Here is an 18005-nt window from a genome sequence, read left to right on the forward strand (position 1 = left end):
TGCAGACTGGTTCTGAGCTTGAGTGTAGCAACACAATGATGGAGTCTCATTCACTCAAATAGTTAACTATTCCCACACTCAAATGTCACAAATAGTTAACTATTCCCACACTCAAATGTCAGATGACTCACTTATTATGACATCTGTATTTGCATTCACTCACTTGTATTCCAGTATCCTTTCTTTTGGGGAGAGGGTACAGAGAAAAGGGATGAAGTCACAGGTAGCATTTCTGCTAGTAATCCGTGGAAGTGTTACCTACCTGTGAACATCATCCTTTATGTGTCACCATTCCTTTCATGGCTCTGTGAGAAAAAAAGATCGAAAACTCCTGGTCTAGTCCTATCTCTCTCATTTATATAGATGAACTTGGTTGCAGGAGGTTGCTCTACCCAAGTACAGGCATATATGACCATGTCAAGATAGCTTGGGTTGTCTAGAGTAACAAGGATGTCCTGCTGTTGAGAGAATCATTGCTCCTCTTCCTCCAGGGTGCTCCAGCTGATGAACCTAACAGATTCTCGTTTGGCCCAGGCGGGTAATGAGAAGCTAGAGTTGGCCATGCTGAGCTTTTTTGAACAGTTTCGTAAGATCTACATTGGGGACCAAGTGCAGAAATCCTCTAAGGTAACAGCCTGTTAATTGGCTCCCCTTAGTTCTCACTTCTTCTCACTTGTGCGATTGCTGATGGAGGGAAACAGTTGCTGATAGTTCACATAACTTCCAGATTTCAGGTAATCGGACAGTGCAAATGTTTTCTCTTAGCTTTTAAATTCTGGGAGATTCGTCAAATAATTGGGCCCATTTCTCTAGTGCTTAACAAATGGCCGGTCCAAACATCTGTTGTTCTCCCACAAATGGGCAATTCTTAGTCTCCATGCATGAATTAATATTCAGAACAGCAGAAGATTTGGACTGTCTTTTTGTAATTTCAGGATTGAAAGGGACCAGTAAGATTGCTCAGCATCTGTCCAGTAATACTTAGAAACTAGCTTATCCCTTCAGTAAAGTCCTCTCTGGGAGTCTTGGCCATTTTCTTCCACATCTTACCCACGAGTATGGACAAAAATAGTACCGGGATGTGATTGTTCTAATTAATGTGTTCTGGTTACTTTCTCTTCTTAACACCAGCTGTACCGCCGACTCTCAGAAGTTCTGGGCTTGAATGATGAGACCATGGTCCTAAGCGTCTTCATAGGAAAAATGTAAGTGTTTCAGCTTGCCAGCAGCAAGAGTCCTTTGCAATCCTGTTGCAACTGTAAAATGTGATCTTGGCATTGTGCTGCCAGTGCCTGGTATTCCAGCATTGATCGTTTGCGTCAGAAAATTGTGCATTTGAGTGTGTGACAAGCTGTGCTTAGAGATATGGCCCGGCCCCAGAGCATTCCAGGCTTGTACAGGCAAGGATTTAATTTTGTTCTTGCAGAATCTCCTCTTTAGCCTCTGGAATCACAGGTGAAACCCTGTCATGTACATTAGTAAAACAGACCTCCACCCCAGTAATTGCTGCTCAGCCCCTCACCCAGTTGCCGTGCTCCAGGGATGCCCAGTATAGGCATTCACTTTCTGTTGCTGATTTCCTCTAGTTATCCCCTCGAAGGGGAAAGCCCCACTTAAAAATGGGCTTATTCCTCCCAGAAAACATCACACCCTTTATTGTTGAGTCTCCAAAATCTAGTGCTGCTGTTTGAACTGTCTTCAGAGTTGGAGCTCCTAATTGGCCCTTTTTTATTTTTTTACGTTATACCCCTTCGGTTACATTTTGCCCTTTTTAGGAGTTCATTTACCAAAGCACACACTAGGAGCCAAATATATTACCCAGGGCTGTGTGCAGAGTGACATTTTGCCTCCTACCAACTATCCCAACCCTAAACACTCATATCCATGAGCTGGTTAATAATTTAAGATGGAAAAAGCAAAGGGGGTCTAAAGGACTCTGCCAGCCAAGAATCCAGAAGCAAGGGCTACTAGAATTCTGCAGCTGACAGTGGATGGTGCAGGTGCAGAATTGCATACGTCTGCATGTTATCACTGCCGCAGAAATCTCTTACCCTTGCTGCAGAAATCAGCCCTGGAGTGCCCCAGAATTCCAAGGGCCTGGGTATGGGCCAGTGTAGCTTTGGAACCAAGTAGTGAAGATTATCTGAAGGATAATTTTTCTAGTCAACCAAATGTAAGTACAGAGATTTCCTACCCATCTTTTTTTGTGGTCGTGATGTCTGTGAATTGGTGGTGCAGATGTGTGGTGACTTTTGATGAATGACTTTCTCTTCTCCCAGCCCTCAAGGAAACCAGCAAATCAAAAGGGTCTCCTGCTTTTTTTTTCTTTTTGTCCTCCAGCATCACCAACTTGAAGTACTGGGGCCGTTGTGAACCAATCACCTCCAAGACACTACAGCTTCTCAATGACCTCTCCATTGGATATCCTTTTCTAAGCTAGTTTCTGTGCACAACAGAAAGTGGCATGCCACAGTCTTAGAATCATGGCCTCCTGCTCTTTCCACTTCAGTTTAACTTTACTGTGTACTCACATATCTTCCATTTTCCTAGGAGTCCAAAAACGCCAATGCCCATGCAGAATATAGGAATAATTTCAGACCCCAAAAATGAGCCGACACCCGACCTGATAGTTTAGTACAGATTTATCCCTGTCTATTCCTAAGTTCCAGAAGTGCATAGTAGCCCCATCTCATAGGTACACACTCTGTGTGACCAAGGTTTTAGTATCCTTAGTAGAGACAAACTCCTTCTTAGGTTGTCCCATCAGCTGGTTGGTAGAAACATCCTGATTCCAAACTTTGTGATTGAAGTAATGACTATACTTCCTCTTGACTTGAACTAGATCTGCTATAAAGTTTGAATTGCTGTAGGGCAGCTTTTCACAATCAGGGGTCCGCAAGAAGGGTAAACCCTGTAAAATTATTGAAGTGACTTTATTCTCGCTTCTCCAAATACTGTATATAGCTAGTACCATTCTAAATAGGAGAGAAGTTCATTAATTATATACAATATATGCCTCTTAGGCAGGGGTTTAGGGCCTAATTCTCCCTTGGAACACCCGCTTAGAAAAGCCATTTTAGGATATTCATGATTATTTGGGGAAACTGCTAGGTTTATCTATTTTCTTACAAATAGGAGTTTGATATAGGTGTTTTCTTATTGATTAAATAGTGTTTAGAAGAGAACACATTTTTTCATATTTGGCAGTGGTATACTCAAGTGTTTTTTTTTTTTTAAAAAAAAAAAAAAAGATATTTGGGTAAACTGTTCTTTATTCTGGAAAGTTTCCGTCTGCCCTAGAGTCTCAGTCTGCTTCACACTTTCCTTGACCTTCTTCCTTTGTCTTTACGTACAGTAGTGTAAGGAAGCTAGTGAAGCTTAGTGCGGTACAGTTCATGCTGAACAATCACACGGTGAGTGATTTTAGCTTTTTTTCCTGCCCTCCTACCACCCATACTTTCTTGACACACAAAGGAGATATTTAAATTGAGGTCCTGGGTATTGCTACAGCAAAGACTGTGGTCCTGATTCCCACCACACTGCCAGATTACACTTACTGTCATCAGAATGGCTCTTTGAGATCCAGATGATCTGAGTTATGGTGAAGTCACCTACTGCTACTCATACTGCAGATAAATTAGTAATAGTAACAACGGTAGCCTGCCTTCAAAAAAAAAAAAAACCTTCAGATCCTCAAGGAATGACTACATAGCCATTGGCTTGAAAGGGCTCAGTACTTCTCTGATTACTGGCTTGCATTCTGCCTCTAACTCATGTTTTTACCTTTAACTTGTTTTCTTTTTTTTCAATAGAGCGAGCACTTTTCATTTTTGGGTATTAACAATCAGTCCAACCTGACAGACATGCGGTGTCGGACTACCTTCTACACAGCACTTGGGCGTCTCCTCATGGTGGATTTAGGTACCGTAAGAAATCGTAGTGGCTCATGAAGTCATCTGGCACTATTCTAAATTTTTATTTGAGGACTGAAAACTAGATGTTGGGGAGGGCTTTTCTGTTATTTCGACGTAACAAAACTATCTGAAATAACAGTCTAATTTCACCAAGAACAGAGCATGCTGTCGAGGTCCTTGTAACTGAAAGAGAGTAACAGTCTGGTCCTGAAGTTTTCATCCGATACGCAGTGGCTTTAAAATTTTCTTCATATTCCTCGGGTGTTAAATAAAGGAATTGAGATTCCTAAATGTATCTTGTTTGGCCAGATAATTTCACCTCACTGGGAGGTGTACACCCACTTGAAACAATCAACACGACTTTTTATTATCCAGTTTTCTAGCACAGATGAGCCAGAAGGGCTTAATCACTTTTGTAGCAGTAGTGGTGATACTAGCAGTTTCAGGTCAGTTAATAACTAAAGCTCAGTGGTATTACTCTAATTTTCAGCTGTTTAAATTTAATCCTACCAAAATAACATAAAACCTTCTAGGTTTATGAAAGATGACTTTTTAAAAAATTGAGTGTGAATGAAACCTCTGTACCCATTTGAAGTTTGAGTCTCATCTAGTTCTCATGCACCAGCTTCATTCTTTTCTCCACTGACTTGCTAATTCTCAGCAAGGCAAAATAAATAAATAACATGGTACCTTATACACGTATGAGTCTCTGATACTGTGGCTGAGCATCAACAAACCTAGCCTAGACTAGGTGATTTCTGTCGTCTTCTAGTTTAAAAATTCTGTTTCTGGCCGGGCGCGGTGGCTCAAGCCTGTAATCCCAGCACTTTGGGAGGCCGAAACAGGCGGATCACAAGGTCAGGAGATTGAGACCATCCTGGCTAACACAGTGAAACCCCGTCTCTACTAAAAAATACAAAAAACTAGCCAGGCGAGGTGGCGGGCGCCTGTAGTCCCAGCTACTCGGGAGGCTGAGGCAGGAGAATGGTGTAAACCCAGGAGGCGGAGCTTGCAGTGAGCTGAGATCCGGCCACTGTGCTCCAGCCCGGGCGACAGAGCGAGACTCCGTCTCAAAAAAAAAAAAAAAAAAAAAAAAATTCTGTTTCTATATATACATGTTATTCTTAAATTGCTACCAATACCTGTTGGGATAATAAAGGGACCCCCTTGAGTTCTCCTGGGTCTGCTCATCTTTGATCCCATCTTCCCATATATGCACTTGAATTCTTGGTATTGGGGTTATACCCTGGGATGTTTCCTTTACAGGAGAGGATGAAGATCAGTATGAGCAGTTCATGCTGCCACTCACAGCAGCGTTTGAGGCTGTGGCCCAGATGTTTAGCACCAACAGTTTCAACGAGCAGGAGGCAAAGGTGAGTCAGCTTCTGGTTTAGGGCAGTCCTTGATTGAAAATCGTGCTTGACCGTAAATTATCCACTGCCTTAGCTTTTTTTAATATCTTGTACTTCTAGGGTTTTGGAATTGCAGAACCAGATTTGTAAACTTCTATTTTTATATTACAATGTATTTGCTTGAGTAGCTCTTAGGATTTTTTTTATCTGAGTTTTCAAATATATTAGCATAAAGTTGTTTACAGTTTTCTTACTGCCTTTTTAATCTCAGTTTTATCTTTAATTACATCCCCTTCTCATTTTTAATACTGCTCATTAGTGACAAGTTGGGTTTTCTTAAAATTGTGGTAAAAAACAAAGTTTACCATCTTTACCATTTTTACATGTACAGTTCAGTGATGTCAGGTATTTCTACATTGTTGTGAAATAGATCTTCAGAATCCGTAATTTTAATATGGAACATTTTCATTATTCAGTTTTTTGTGATTTCTAATATCCACTGAGATTTCTTCTTTGACGCTTGAGTCATTTAGAAGGTTTAAGAATCTCCACATATATGAGTTTTTATTTTTAATTTTGTTTTAGAGACAGAGTCTGACTCTGTTGCCCAGGCTGGAGTGCAGTGGCCGGATCCTAGCTCACTGCAAGCCTCGAACTCTCAGCTCCTGCCCCACCTTCCCATGTGGCTGGGATTATAGGCATGAGACACGATGCCCAGTGAATTTCCACATACATGGAATTCTAAGTTCTTGTTTTCTAACTCTTAGAATTGTCATTTCTTGATTATTGCTTTCCTCATCTTTTTACTTCATACATACTGTTCTCTTGACCTGTGTCAAAATCAGAAGACACCAGGATGTTAATATTGGTAGGACTTTTTACAGTATTCCTCAGGGCACCAAGGCTGAATGGTAGAACTACCAGATAGCCAGGGTATTGCCAGAAAAAAATGCCAGGCTTTACCTAACATTCTAAAGCTCTCCTTTTTCATCTTTAGCCTTTTCTTTTTCCATCTACAAATCAGCAGGGTAGACAGAAAGCAATACTTAATCCAGACCTCTCTTCCCTTTATACTTGTGTTTTAGGGTCTGAGATAGGTACCATTCAAAGCTTGGGTTATTCTGGAACATAGTAGCAACTGTAGGCTAGAGTATCAACCAGTATCAAGGATTTAGGGATATCAGTGAATATCAGCCCTGTTCCCATTATATGGTATTAGTTTCATGTAAAGCAAGTAAAATTAACCAAAAGAACAACCTTGGTAGTGGACTACAGCTATCACCCACTTCTTTGTCATGTCCCATGTAGTCTTTTAAGATACTGACCAAGTCTTAGACTGGAAAACTGAGCTTGTGGTATCAGCTTAGGAGAGAACTGTTTGCTTACAAGCAGACTGTTAACAGAAGTGATGTTTTTGCCAAATGTGTCAAGATCCCCAAATGTGCAACCTTCTTGAGCATATTGATGACGACCAGATTTTGTTGTTGTTCTGTCTCCACGTTTGGAGACAAATCCCAAACTATGATTTTTAAAGTAGTTTTATTGCTGTTCATGTCCCAAGTAAAAGTTTTATTGAGAGAGTGAGTATTGGATTTGGAGTCTTGGTGTTATGTATGAGTCCTGATCTGGGCCCTCCTACTACCTGGCAACATGACTGGGGGAAGATTTTTGGCCTCTTTAAGCATCAGTCTCTTTTTCTGCAAATGGAGAGTACAGATTAAACATAGTCTCATCTAGATGGCCCACCCAAAGGGAGAGGTGCTATGTAGACTCCTCTTTGTCTTCCTCTTGGCAGGGCCTGCATCTGACTTCCTTTAGGGTATGAACCATTAGGGTATAATATGACTCTTCTACCTCTTCTTCGGGACTTCTGTTTTTCTTTTTTGCTTTTTTCTGGCTTTTTGAGTGGGTTTCTTTGCCGTGTGTTTCTCTGTCTGTCTCTTTGTCTCTCTCTCCCTTCCTCCCTCCCTCCCTCCCCTCCTTTCCTCCCTCCCTCCCTCCCCTCCTTTCCTCCCTCCCTCCCTCCCCTCCTTTCCTCCCTCCCTCCCTCCCCTCCTTTCCTCCCTCCCTCCCTCCCTCCCTCCCCTCCTTTCCTCCCTCCCTCCCTCCCCTCCTTTCCTCCCTCCCTCCCTCCCCTCCTTTCCTCCCTCCCTCCCTCCCCTCCTTTCCTCCCTGGGTGGACCCAAAGCTTTTTCACTTTTTACATGTGATGTATTACTTCAATGTCTTAAAACCTTATCAGCCTCTATTTTTGCTATGAACCAGGAACCTATTTTCTTGGCGAAACATACTTCCAAAGCTAATTTTCTTGGCATAACAAACTTCCAAAGCTAACAAACTTCAAAATTCCAAAACAAACTTCCACTGCTAGAATGAAAATATGCCATTCTAGCATAGAAGAGATTGAATCAGAATATTTGAGAAGGAGTGTTTGTTGAACAGTGAGAGGAAGAACTTGATGACACATGTGCGGAATCATCATTAGACTGTTGCAGTTTTGTCTTCTATTTTAACATTTTTGCCTTCTACTACAGCGAACTCTAGTTGGCCTAGTAAGAGACCTGAGAGGGATCGCTTTCGCTTTCAATGCCAAGACCAGCTTCATGATGCTCTTTGAATGGATGTATCCTAACTCAAACTAGGAGCACACTACAGCATGCCTTAACTGGAGTGTGATTGGGTGATGGGGTCCAGAGAGGGTGTGGGAGGAAGGGAGGGTAGTGAGGCGAAGAAGATGAAGAATTACCCAGAAGGCCTACATGTGTCCTGGAAGCCACCTTATGACAGAGATAAGGTTGTCTGAGGTTAGAACATGAATGAGGTAGTCTCCCAGTTTTTCTTTTGGATCTCAAATATAAATGCCTGCGGAACTATATACTACTGTAGACCTATTGGTTTTGCTATGTTTGGAGAGATGTTTCAGTCTACTAAAAAAAATAAAAAGGCCGGGCACAATGGCTCACGCCGGTAATCCCAGCACTTGGGGAGGCTGAGGTGGGCGGATCACGAGGTCAGGAGATCAAGACCATCCTGGCTAACATGGTGAAACCCCGTCTCTATTAAAAAATACAAAAAATTAGCCGGGCGTGGTGGCGGGCGCCTGTAGTCCCAGCCACTCGGGAGGCTGAGGCAGGAGAATGGCGTGAACCCGAGAGGCGGAGCTTGCAGTGAGCCGAGATCGCATCCCTGCATGCCAGCCTGGGTGACAGAGCGGGACACCGTCTCAGAAAACATAAAAATTAAAAAAAAAGATAAAAAACAACTTTTACAAATTAGGAAGTCTGACTTTACTGACTTCATACCCTTATGCAGATTATTTCAAATCCAGTTGCCTCTTTAATTAGTTATGTAAAGGAAATGAGCTGATCCCCTATAATACCATGGAAGTGATGAAAGGATAAGTAACAATATGAAATACGTCATACTCTTCAGAAGAAAGGCACTATGTAAACTAAAATGTATTATTAGATGCCTTTTACAGGTTAAAGAACACAAAATCACTTTAGTATCTTCTGGTTAGAAAGACCCTAAGATTAGCAAGCAAGAGACAGGAACTTAAAGAACTGTAATTTGACAAGTTTGTGCTTGGCTAATGCTGAAAAACTATTTTAAATTCTGTACCTTTCTGGAATCAGAAATCTTTCCTTAGCTTCTCATTTACAGATATCCATCCTATATGCCAATTCTCCAACGGGCAATTGAGCTCTGGTACCATGATCCAGCCTGTACTACACCTGTACTCAAGTTGATGGCTGAGTTAGTTCATAATAGGTAAGCAGGAGGCAGAGCTTGCAAGGGCACATCTGCCCTGTTAATCTGAGAGAATTTGCTGTATCTAGTGCTTTGGGCGGATTGTGGGAGATAATAAGAGTTGCTGCTACATTTTAAAATTTGAAGTTTTTGTGTTTTGTTTGTTTGAAAGAATAGTATTCCCAACTACACAAAACCATGGTCAACTGCAGGAAATAAGTCACTTTTTTTGGGGGGGGTTGGGGGTGGAGTCTTGCTCTGTCTCCCAGGCTGGAGTGCAGTGGCATAATCTTGGCTCACTGCAAGCTCTGCCCCCTGGGTTCACTCCATTCTCCTGCCTCAGCCTCCCAAGTAGCTGGGACTATAGGTGCCCACCACCACGCCCGGCCGAATTTTTGTATTTTTAGTAGAGACGGAGTTTCACTGTGTTAGTCAGGATGGTCTCAATCTCCTGACTTTGTGATATGCCTGCCTCGGCCTCCCAAAGTGCTGGGATTACAGGCATGAGCCACCACGCCTGGCCATTAAGTCACTTTTAAAAAGAGTCTCCAGTGGGGCACGGTGGCTCATCCCTGTAATCCTAGCTCTTTGGGAGGCCAAGGTGGGCAGATTGCTTGAATGCAGTAGTTCTAGATCAGCCTGGGCAACATGGTGGAACCCACCTCTACAAAAAATTAGCTGGACATGGTAGCACACAACTGTAGTCCCAGCTACTCAGGAGGCTGAGGTAGGAAGATCGCTTTAGCCTGGGAGGCAGAAGTTGCAGTGAGCCAAGATTATGCCATTGCATGCCAACCTGGGTGACAGAACAAGACCCTGTCTCAAAATAAGTAAAATAAAAAGAATCTCCAGGTGTCCATTCTTAGGAGAAGTAAATTTGGCAACCAAGATTCTGATTTCCTGCCCACAGATACAAAAGTGAACATCTGGTAATGGTGTCTTGTCCATCACATTTCATGGTTAGAGACATTGAGAAGGATAGGTATTAGAATACCCTTCCTTAAGAAAGGTATTTATTAGAGAGATTGTGGCAGGATCAATAAAAATTTGCTTTTAAAAAGTGAGAAAGATTTTCAAAACATCAAATTAAGGATAGTGAAAAAGAAAAGTCTAGCACCTTAGCTTTCCTAGAATTTCAGGAATGGCCATTGGTCTCTCATGGCAGTCCTGAGAGAATTAATAAGGTCTTTATTTTTATTTATTTATTTATTTATTTATTTATTTATTTATTTATTTTGAGATGGAGTTTCGCTCTTGTTGCCCAGGCTGAAGTGCAATGGCACTATCTTGGCTCACTGCAACTTAACGCCTCTCGGGTTCAAGCAATTCTCCTGCCTCAGCCTTCCAAGTAGCTGGGGTTACAGGCATGTGCCACCACGCCCAGCTAATTTTGTATTTTTAGTAGAAACGGGGTTTCTCCATGTTGGTCAGGCTGGTCTCGATTTCCCGACCTGAGGTGATCGCCCGCCTCGGCCTCCCAAAGTGCTGAGATGACAGGCGTAAGCCACCACGCCCAGCAGAATTAATAAGTTTTAAAACTGCCTTACGGAATGGGTAATAAAGAGGCTATAACCTCCCAGGAGACTTACATTCAAGAGTTACTCATTTATAAAATAGATACTTGAGAGCATTTACTCTTTGCCAAAACTTTTTTTTTTTTTTTTTTTTTGAGGTGGAGTCTGGCTCTGTCGCTCAGACTGGAGTGCAGTGGTGCGATCTTGGCTCACTGCAAGCAAGCTCCGCCTCCCAGGTTCACACCATTCTCCTGCCTCAGCCTCCTGAGTAACTGGGACTCCAAGCGCCCGCCACCACACCTGGCTAATTTTTTTGTATTTTTAGTAGAGACGGGGTTTCACCATGTTAGCTAGGATGGTCTGGATCTCCTGACCTCGTGATCCGCCCGCCTCGGCCTCCCAAAGTGCTGGGATTACAGGCATGAACCACCGCGCCCGGCCTCTTTGCCAAAACTTCTTAGCCACTATGCCAGACAAAATCTCTACCCTCTTTGATTTTACAAATGGTGGGGAAGACAGACAATAAAAACAAGTATGAAAGATCTTTCCAGTGATTAAGTGCCATAAAACAAAATAAAACAAGGCAGTAAAAATAGGGGAATTGAAGGACAGGAGGGTCAGGGAAGACCTCTCAGAGACGGTAATATTAACTAGGATCTAAATGGCAAGAAAGATTCCAGTAGCCCTGCAAAGATAAGGAGTCTTCTAAACAGAAAACAACTGCAGGAGTCCTGAGATAGGACAAGCTTGTTGGGACTTGTGGCAGGAGCCTGGTTGGTGGGGGAGTCTGTGGGAGTGGGTCAGACCAGCAAGCGGAGCCACATCATCTAGCACCTTTGCACAGCAGTGATGAGGAGTGGCATTGATTCTCATCGCAGTGGGAAGCCGCTCTAGTGTTTTCAGCAAGGTATTAAAATGATCTCATTTAAGTTTTTTAAAGGCTACCATGTGAAGAATGGGACTGAAGGCAGATAAGAGTAGAATCAGAGAGAATGTAAGGGAAAAGTGGATTTGGGGTTATTTTAGAATTAGATGTTGATGGATTCAGTGTGGGGGTGTAGGAAAGAGGAAGTAGGAAGGACTCCTGGGCTTTTCAGGTCTTACCAACTTGAATCTAATAAAGCTCATCAAAACATAGAGCAGACAAAAGAGTCAGGAACTTAAAACCAAGATGGTTACAAATTTTGGCCTTCTCTGTCTTCTTTTGGGCCATTCCAAGTCCCTATGCATCTTTTCTTCATATAAAATGGTAACAATGCTTTGGCCCCTCCCTCAGTTGCCACTAAAGCCATAAAGGTGAAGGGCTCTGCATTAGTATCAAGAGGCGATGGGTAGAAAGTATACTTTAATCAAGGCCAGGCGCAGTGGCTCACGCCTGTAATCCCAGCACTTCGGGAGGCTGAGGTGGGCGGATCACAAGGTCAGGAGATGGAGACCATCCTGGTTAACACGGTGAAACCCCGTCTCTACTAAAAATACAAAAAATTAGCCGGGTATGGTGGCTGGTGCCTATGGTCCCAGCTACTTTGGAGGCTGAGGCAGAAGAATGTTGTGAACCTGATAGGCGAAGCTTGCAGTGAGCCGAGATCGTGCCACTGCACTCTAGCCTGGGTGACAGAGCAAGACTCCGTCTCAAAAAAAAGAAAATATACTTTAATCAAATAAGAATTTTCAAATAGTAATTTTATCTGCTGCTGCATTTTTTTTCTTATAAATGTTTTTAATTTGAGCAGCAGAATCTGAATCTAGCATGTTGGTCTTCAAGGTAGAAGCTACTTCATGGTTAAATGTCTATAACTTGGTTATTCTCATATTAGGATAGGCAATTGCTTATCCTAATGTAAATACAGGATCACCCAAGGTACTCAGATGAGAGCCTCAAGTACCCCAGTCTTCCAAGAAAACACCTCTGACTTTTTCTCCTTCTGTGCTCTCTGCTCAGATCCCAGCGACTCCAGTTTGATGTCTCTTCCCCCAATGGCATCTTACTCTTCCGAGAAACCAGCAAGATGATAACAATGTATGGTAAGTGCTTCAGATAATCATGCCTCTAGAAGTTAATTCCAGCTGAGTCACCACACTGTAACAAGCATGTGGGTCTCCAACCAGCCCTGGCAGGAGCCAGGACTGCATTCCTATTTATGCTAATACGTGTGTATTAGAGTGCCACCTGTCACCAGGGACCTGCTGGAACTTGTATGCCTTTGGAGTGGGAAGGCTGAACTAAACGAGTGCTTCTAATGTGGTTGAATAACATATATGACATGTCTACTCAGGCAATCGCATCCTGACACTAGGAGAGGTCCCAAAGGATCAGGTCTATGCTCTGAAGCTCAAGGGCATCTCCATCTGCTTCTCCATGCTGAAGGCTGCTCTCAGTGGGAGTTACGTCAATTTTGGAGTCTTTCGTCTCTATGGAGATGATGCCCTGGACAATGCTCTGCAGACCTTCATCAAGCTGCTCCTCTCTATTCCCCACAGTGATCTCTTGGTAAGCCTTACGCTGCATTGCCAGAATCTTGTTCCTCATCACATTCAGCCTTTTTCACCTGAGACCATGATTAAACACTGCTCTTGAGAAACTATATAAGCTGGCTCCTTTTGCTGTAACTAAGTCATCTGTTTTCCCAACTGAAAGGAGCTAAGCTATTTAAGATCGTCTCCCTGCATGCTGGAGTGCATAGTGCCTAAGCTGATTTTCTTCTTCCTCCTCTCCCACAGGATTACCCCAAGCTCAGCCAGTCTTATTATTCACTACTGGAAGTCCTGACCCAGGACCATATGAACTTTATTGCAAGCCTGGAACCTCGTGTCATCATGTATATTCTCTCTTCCATTTCTGAAGGACTTACTGCACTTGGTAAGCACCTGGGTGGGGTGAGTTGGTAGCTTTGTTTTTTACCACTTAACAGAGAGAATCTTGCTCCAGTGTCCAAAAAGATCACTGCCTTGGGGGTTTGGCCATAACAATAAAGTATATAATGCGCAGCACATGCTCATCCAGCAGACACTCACTGATCCCCTCCTAAGTACAAGGCACTGTGGAAGCACTGAGGATACAGTAATTAACAGCATATAGTCCCGTCCTTAAGGGGCTTATCTGGTGGGTAGAACAGACACATGAGCAAACAACTGCCTGTTTACCATACTTAACCACTTAAACATTACAATAGGGGTGAGTACAGAGTGCTACACAAGCCCTCAAGAATACCTAGACTCCTGGTTATGAGGAGGTCAGGATCAAGGAAGACTGGCTGGAAGACTTGGCATCAAAGCATAAACCTAAAAGCTGGACAGGTGTTACCCTCGTTAGCCAGGGAGGGTTCCTAGCAGTAGAGACAGCAAGTGCTTGCACTTGTAGACAAAAAGGAACCAGGAAATCCAGATGGCTGGCACACTAGTCCAGGGGAGTTAGGAATGAATTGAAGCTTTAGAGATAAGCAGGAGCAAATCTGGAGATCTTGAGGGGGATCCGCCCATAAGCCGTATTAGGCTGTTTGAATTCTGTCCTGAGGGCCGTGGAGGCTGGGGAAAGGTTTCATGCAGCTAGCTCCGTAAGTTTTTTCATCCTAGTCCATATGGCTCCTGTCAACCATTTTGTTTCTAGGCTACCTTCCAACAATCTTTTTTTTTTTTTTTTGAGACTGAGTCGCTCTGTCGCCCAGGCTGGAGTGCAGTGGCGAACTCTCGGCTCACTGCAACCTCTGCCTCCCGTGTTCATGCCATTCTCCTGCCTCAGCCTTCCGAGTAGTTGGGACTATAGGCACCCACCACCACACCTGCCTAATTTTTTTGTATTTTTAGTAGAGACGGGGGTTTCACCATGTTAGCCAGGATGGTCTCGATCTCCTGACCTCGTGATCTGCCTGGCTCGGCCTCCCAAAGTACTGGGATTACAGGCATGAGGTACCGTGCGTGGCCCAACAATCTTATGTGTTCAGGGAATAAAACACATTTTTATATTAGGCTGAACAAAACATAAGTAGGAAGATTAAGTCAACTGCCAAATAGTGATGATATATTGCAAATACACATAGACTGACTTTTGGATTATCAACTGTGGTGAATTATCCATGCCTCTGTGCCACTTTGATACACATTGACTTCCATCATTCTATCAGGGTGCATAGCCATACCTAGTACAGTCCAATCAAGGTATCAGCCCTTGCTTTGGAAGACTTTTTTGTATCTTATTGAAAATACAGGGACCTGGCCGGGCATGGTGGCTCACACCTGTAATCCCAGCACTTTGGGAGGCTGAGGCAGGCAGATCACAAGGTCAGGAGTTCAAGACCAGCCTGGCCAATATGGTGAAACCCCATCTCTACTAAAAATACAGAAATTAGCTGGGCGTGGTGGCACGTGCCTGTAGTCCCAGCTACTTTGGAGGCTGAGGCAGAAGAATCGCTTGAACCCTTGAACCCGGGAGGTAGAGGTTGCAGTGAGCCGAGATCGTACCACTGCACTCTAGCCTGGGCGACAGAACGAGACTCAGTCTCAAAGAAAAAAGAAAAGAAAAAGAAAGTAGAGGGACCTTTGCATAAACCGTCAGTCCCGTAGGAATCAGAGACTTGTTTACTCTTTTAAGGTTCAGCCCCTTAGTCCTTTGGCCTCACCTCATCAGAGTTCTGTCCACAGGTTGTGCTGTACTCTTGCCTTTGTAAAGACGCATAGATGAGTCTGCAGCTCCCCCAGTGATGCTTTGGAGATAAACAGATGATGCAGCACACCCTATTCTAACAAACAATAAACATTCAGAGGCTACATCAATCTGGGTTTAATTACATTCCACTGGTAACTCAGAGCATAGGCTCATAAGCCAGGCTTCTTGGATTCTAATCACAGCTCCTGCAGTTACTAGCAGTTGATCGTTAGGCCGATGCATAACCTCTCCTAATTCTAGTTTCCTCATGTGTAAAACAAAAAACCTACTTCCTGAGTTCTTGAGAGGATATATTAGAGATAACACCTATAAGGTACTTACAACAAAATCTGGCACAAAAGAAGCACTTGCTGAATCGAACTGTTTGTTATTTTGTGTGAGGCAGAAGATGTATGTACATCCACAACACATTGAGCCAATAATTTCGGTATTTTTTATTACCACATACTCACTTTCAAACTTAGAAATTGAGCCCTGCTATACAATGAGGGTGAGAGGTTAACATGAGTCATCTTGAGCAACCGCCTTGGCTGAATTGGCCACAGTACCCTAATGGATCTCACCCAAAGATAGTCCATATTTGCTCAGGCCACCATCAGCAGCTCTGCCCTACCCCTACCTTTGTTTCTTACAGACACCATGGTATGCACAGGCTGCTGCTCCTGCCTAGACCATATTGTAACATACCTCTTCAAGCAGCTATCACGTAGCACCAAGAAGAGGACCACACCCCTGAATCAGGAGAGCGACCGCTTTCTGCACATCATGCAGCAGCATCCAGAGATGATCCAGCAGGTAAGAGAAAGTGGAGGCATAGGAGGCAGTGATGGGGTGTCCCACAGAGGAGGGACCTCTGCAAAACAGGGGAGCCCACACACGATTAACGTAACATCTCATCAGGTTCCTGCTGCTGAGATGAAGTCCGTGTCTTAAAGTTGCAGTGGATTTTGAGTTTGCCAGGTAATCACTGGATGTAGAAAAAACTCAGGTTCTGGATTATTATTCTTGAGTGTCACAACGACCCCTGTGCCCTGGACCTATCTCATGAGCACTATCCTCTATCCGTGAAAATTACTTTGCTCACCCACTGCTCTAAATAGAGCAAGAGTTAGCAGCATCCAGCTTTCTAAAGGCCTGCGTTCCTGTTTACAAAACAGGAACAAGAATGTAAGACAGAAGGAAATAACTGGCCACAGAGAGATCAAACCTTATGCTTGCCTTTATTTTATTTGTATGTGTCTTGAAATAACTTACAGAAATACATGCTAGATGAAAATAGATAAGGAAATGGGATCAGTAACTATTGAGATTTTAGCCAGTATTACCTTTGTCCACACTGTTCTCTAAAGAAGCAGAGAAATAAATCAGAACTCCATCACATTCACAAAATGTCATAAAACTGTCAACTCTGAGTACCTGGAAGGGATCATGCAAGGTGGTTTTGCTTACTGTAATTTTGTTACGTGACCCCATCCCATTCCCCACAAGTCGGGGTGACCTGGAAAGATCCATTTGTAAGTGAAGTAATCAAACCAATTTTAAGAATAAGAAAGGAAATGAATATCTTAGAAGAAAAGGTAACCTTGAAATATAAGACTCAGATGAAGCTTCACAAACTATTTGTCTGATTTACCCTATACAGAAAAGGCCTTCAGCCTAATATACTCCTGTATTTGGAATCTGTCGTTTTATCTTGGGTAGCAGTACATTAGGTCACTGCCTCACATTCTCCATTTTCAGATGCTGTCCACGGTGCTGAACATCATCATCTTTGAAGACTGTAGGAACCAGTGGTCTATGTCCCGACCACTACTTGGCTTGATACTGCTTAATGAAAAGGTGAGAGAGCCGGCTCCCTGGTGCCAACCCCAGAAGCAGTGGCAACCACGCACTTGCTATCACCAAGCACTGGGAGAAATGTGTATAGAAACACCCCATGGTGGTGAAACAGGGAAAATGGGTCATTTACTGAGCATGTCCCTTTCAATTCACATTTGTGCTTTCAATATCACATAATCACTTAACTGTTAGAAGTCAGCATGTGTGGTAGCTCACAGACACAGGATAAAGGAGTGTTTCCCCTAGGCAGTAAAAGAAACCTTTCAAGGAAATAATGTACCTGGGTATCAGAGGATCTAAAACCTAAGTTCCAGTTCTAGCTCTGCTATAAACAAGTCTTAAGATTCCGATAAAAGAAAGGTCTGGATCAGATGACCCTTTTAAAGTACTTTACAATTTAAAAATTCTTTATTTTCTTAGTAGGATGAAAACATATTATCCCGCAAGTGCTTGCCTGAATTTTTTTTTTAAGTGTCCAATTTTAGTAGATACTCCATTCCTCCTTAGAGAAGAACATTCTTCAACCCTGCAGATGACAGAGGGCTAATCTGCCTTCCCCTGCTTCTCTTACCTTCTGTTCCGCTCCTTGCCCCACAGTATTTTTCTGACCTAAGGAACAGTATCGTGAACAGCCAGCCACCAGAGAAGCAGCAGGCCATGCACCTGTGTTTTGAGAACCTGATGGAAGGCATTGAGCGAAATCTTCTTACGAAAAACAGAGACAGGTGAGTATAGAGCGTCCTGCCTAGAAACCTCAATTGCTATTTTTCAAATCAACGAAACAGCCAGTTCCTTTAAAGTGTTTGTACATCTGTGTTTGAAGGCCATCTAAAGCAGTGCTATCCAATAGAAAAGTGAGCCATGTTAAACAGGCAAAATTCATTTTAATAATATATTTGATTTAACCCATTGTATCTAAAATACTGTATCAATGTGTAACCAATATTTTAAAATTGTGGGTTTTCACATTCTT

General features: G+C 43.0%; 1 protein-coding gene across 7 annotated transcripts in view; it reads left to right on the top strand.

Annotated features, from left to right (window-relative positions):
• XPO7 (exportin 7) overlaps positions 1–18005 on the top strand; it is an 89025-nt gene that overhangs the window by 68613 nt on the left and 2407 nt on the right. For all 7 annotated transcript variants that reach the window (XM_030937611.1, XM_030937614.1, XM_030937615.1 and 4 more), the window contains exons 14-27: positions 492–627; positions 1132–1205; positions 2341–2421; positions 3350–3413; positions 3813–3921; positions 5181–5287; positions 7801–7889; positions 8930–9037; positions 12473–12555; positions 12807–13021; positions 13252–13390; positions 15828–15988; positions 16934–17032; positions 17630–17757. In XM_030937611.1, the coding sequence (XP_030793471.1) occupies positions 492–627; positions 1132–1205; positions 2341–2421; positions 3350–3413; positions 3813–3921; positions 5181–5287; positions 7801–7889; positions 8930–9037; positions 12473–12555; positions 12807–13021; positions 13252–13390; positions 15828–15988; positions 16934–17032; positions 17630–17757 (1593 nt within the window). The remainder of the gene's footprint in view (positions 1–491; positions 628–1131; positions 1206–2340; positions 2422–3349; positions 3414–3812; positions 3922–5180; positions 5288–7800; positions 7890–8929; positions 9038–12472; positions 12556–12806; positions 13022–13251; positions 13391–15827; positions 15989–16933; positions 17033–17629; positions 17758–18005) is intronic.

The sequence above is a fragment of the Rhinopithecus roxellana genome, chromosome 9, assembly GCF_007565055.1.
Source record: "Rhinopithecus roxellana isolate Shanxi Qingling chromosome 9, ASM756505v1, whole genome shotgun sequence".
NCBI classification, from domain to species: Eukaryota; Metazoa; Chordata; class Mammalia; order Primates; family Cercopithecidae; genus Rhinopithecus; species Rhinopithecus roxellana.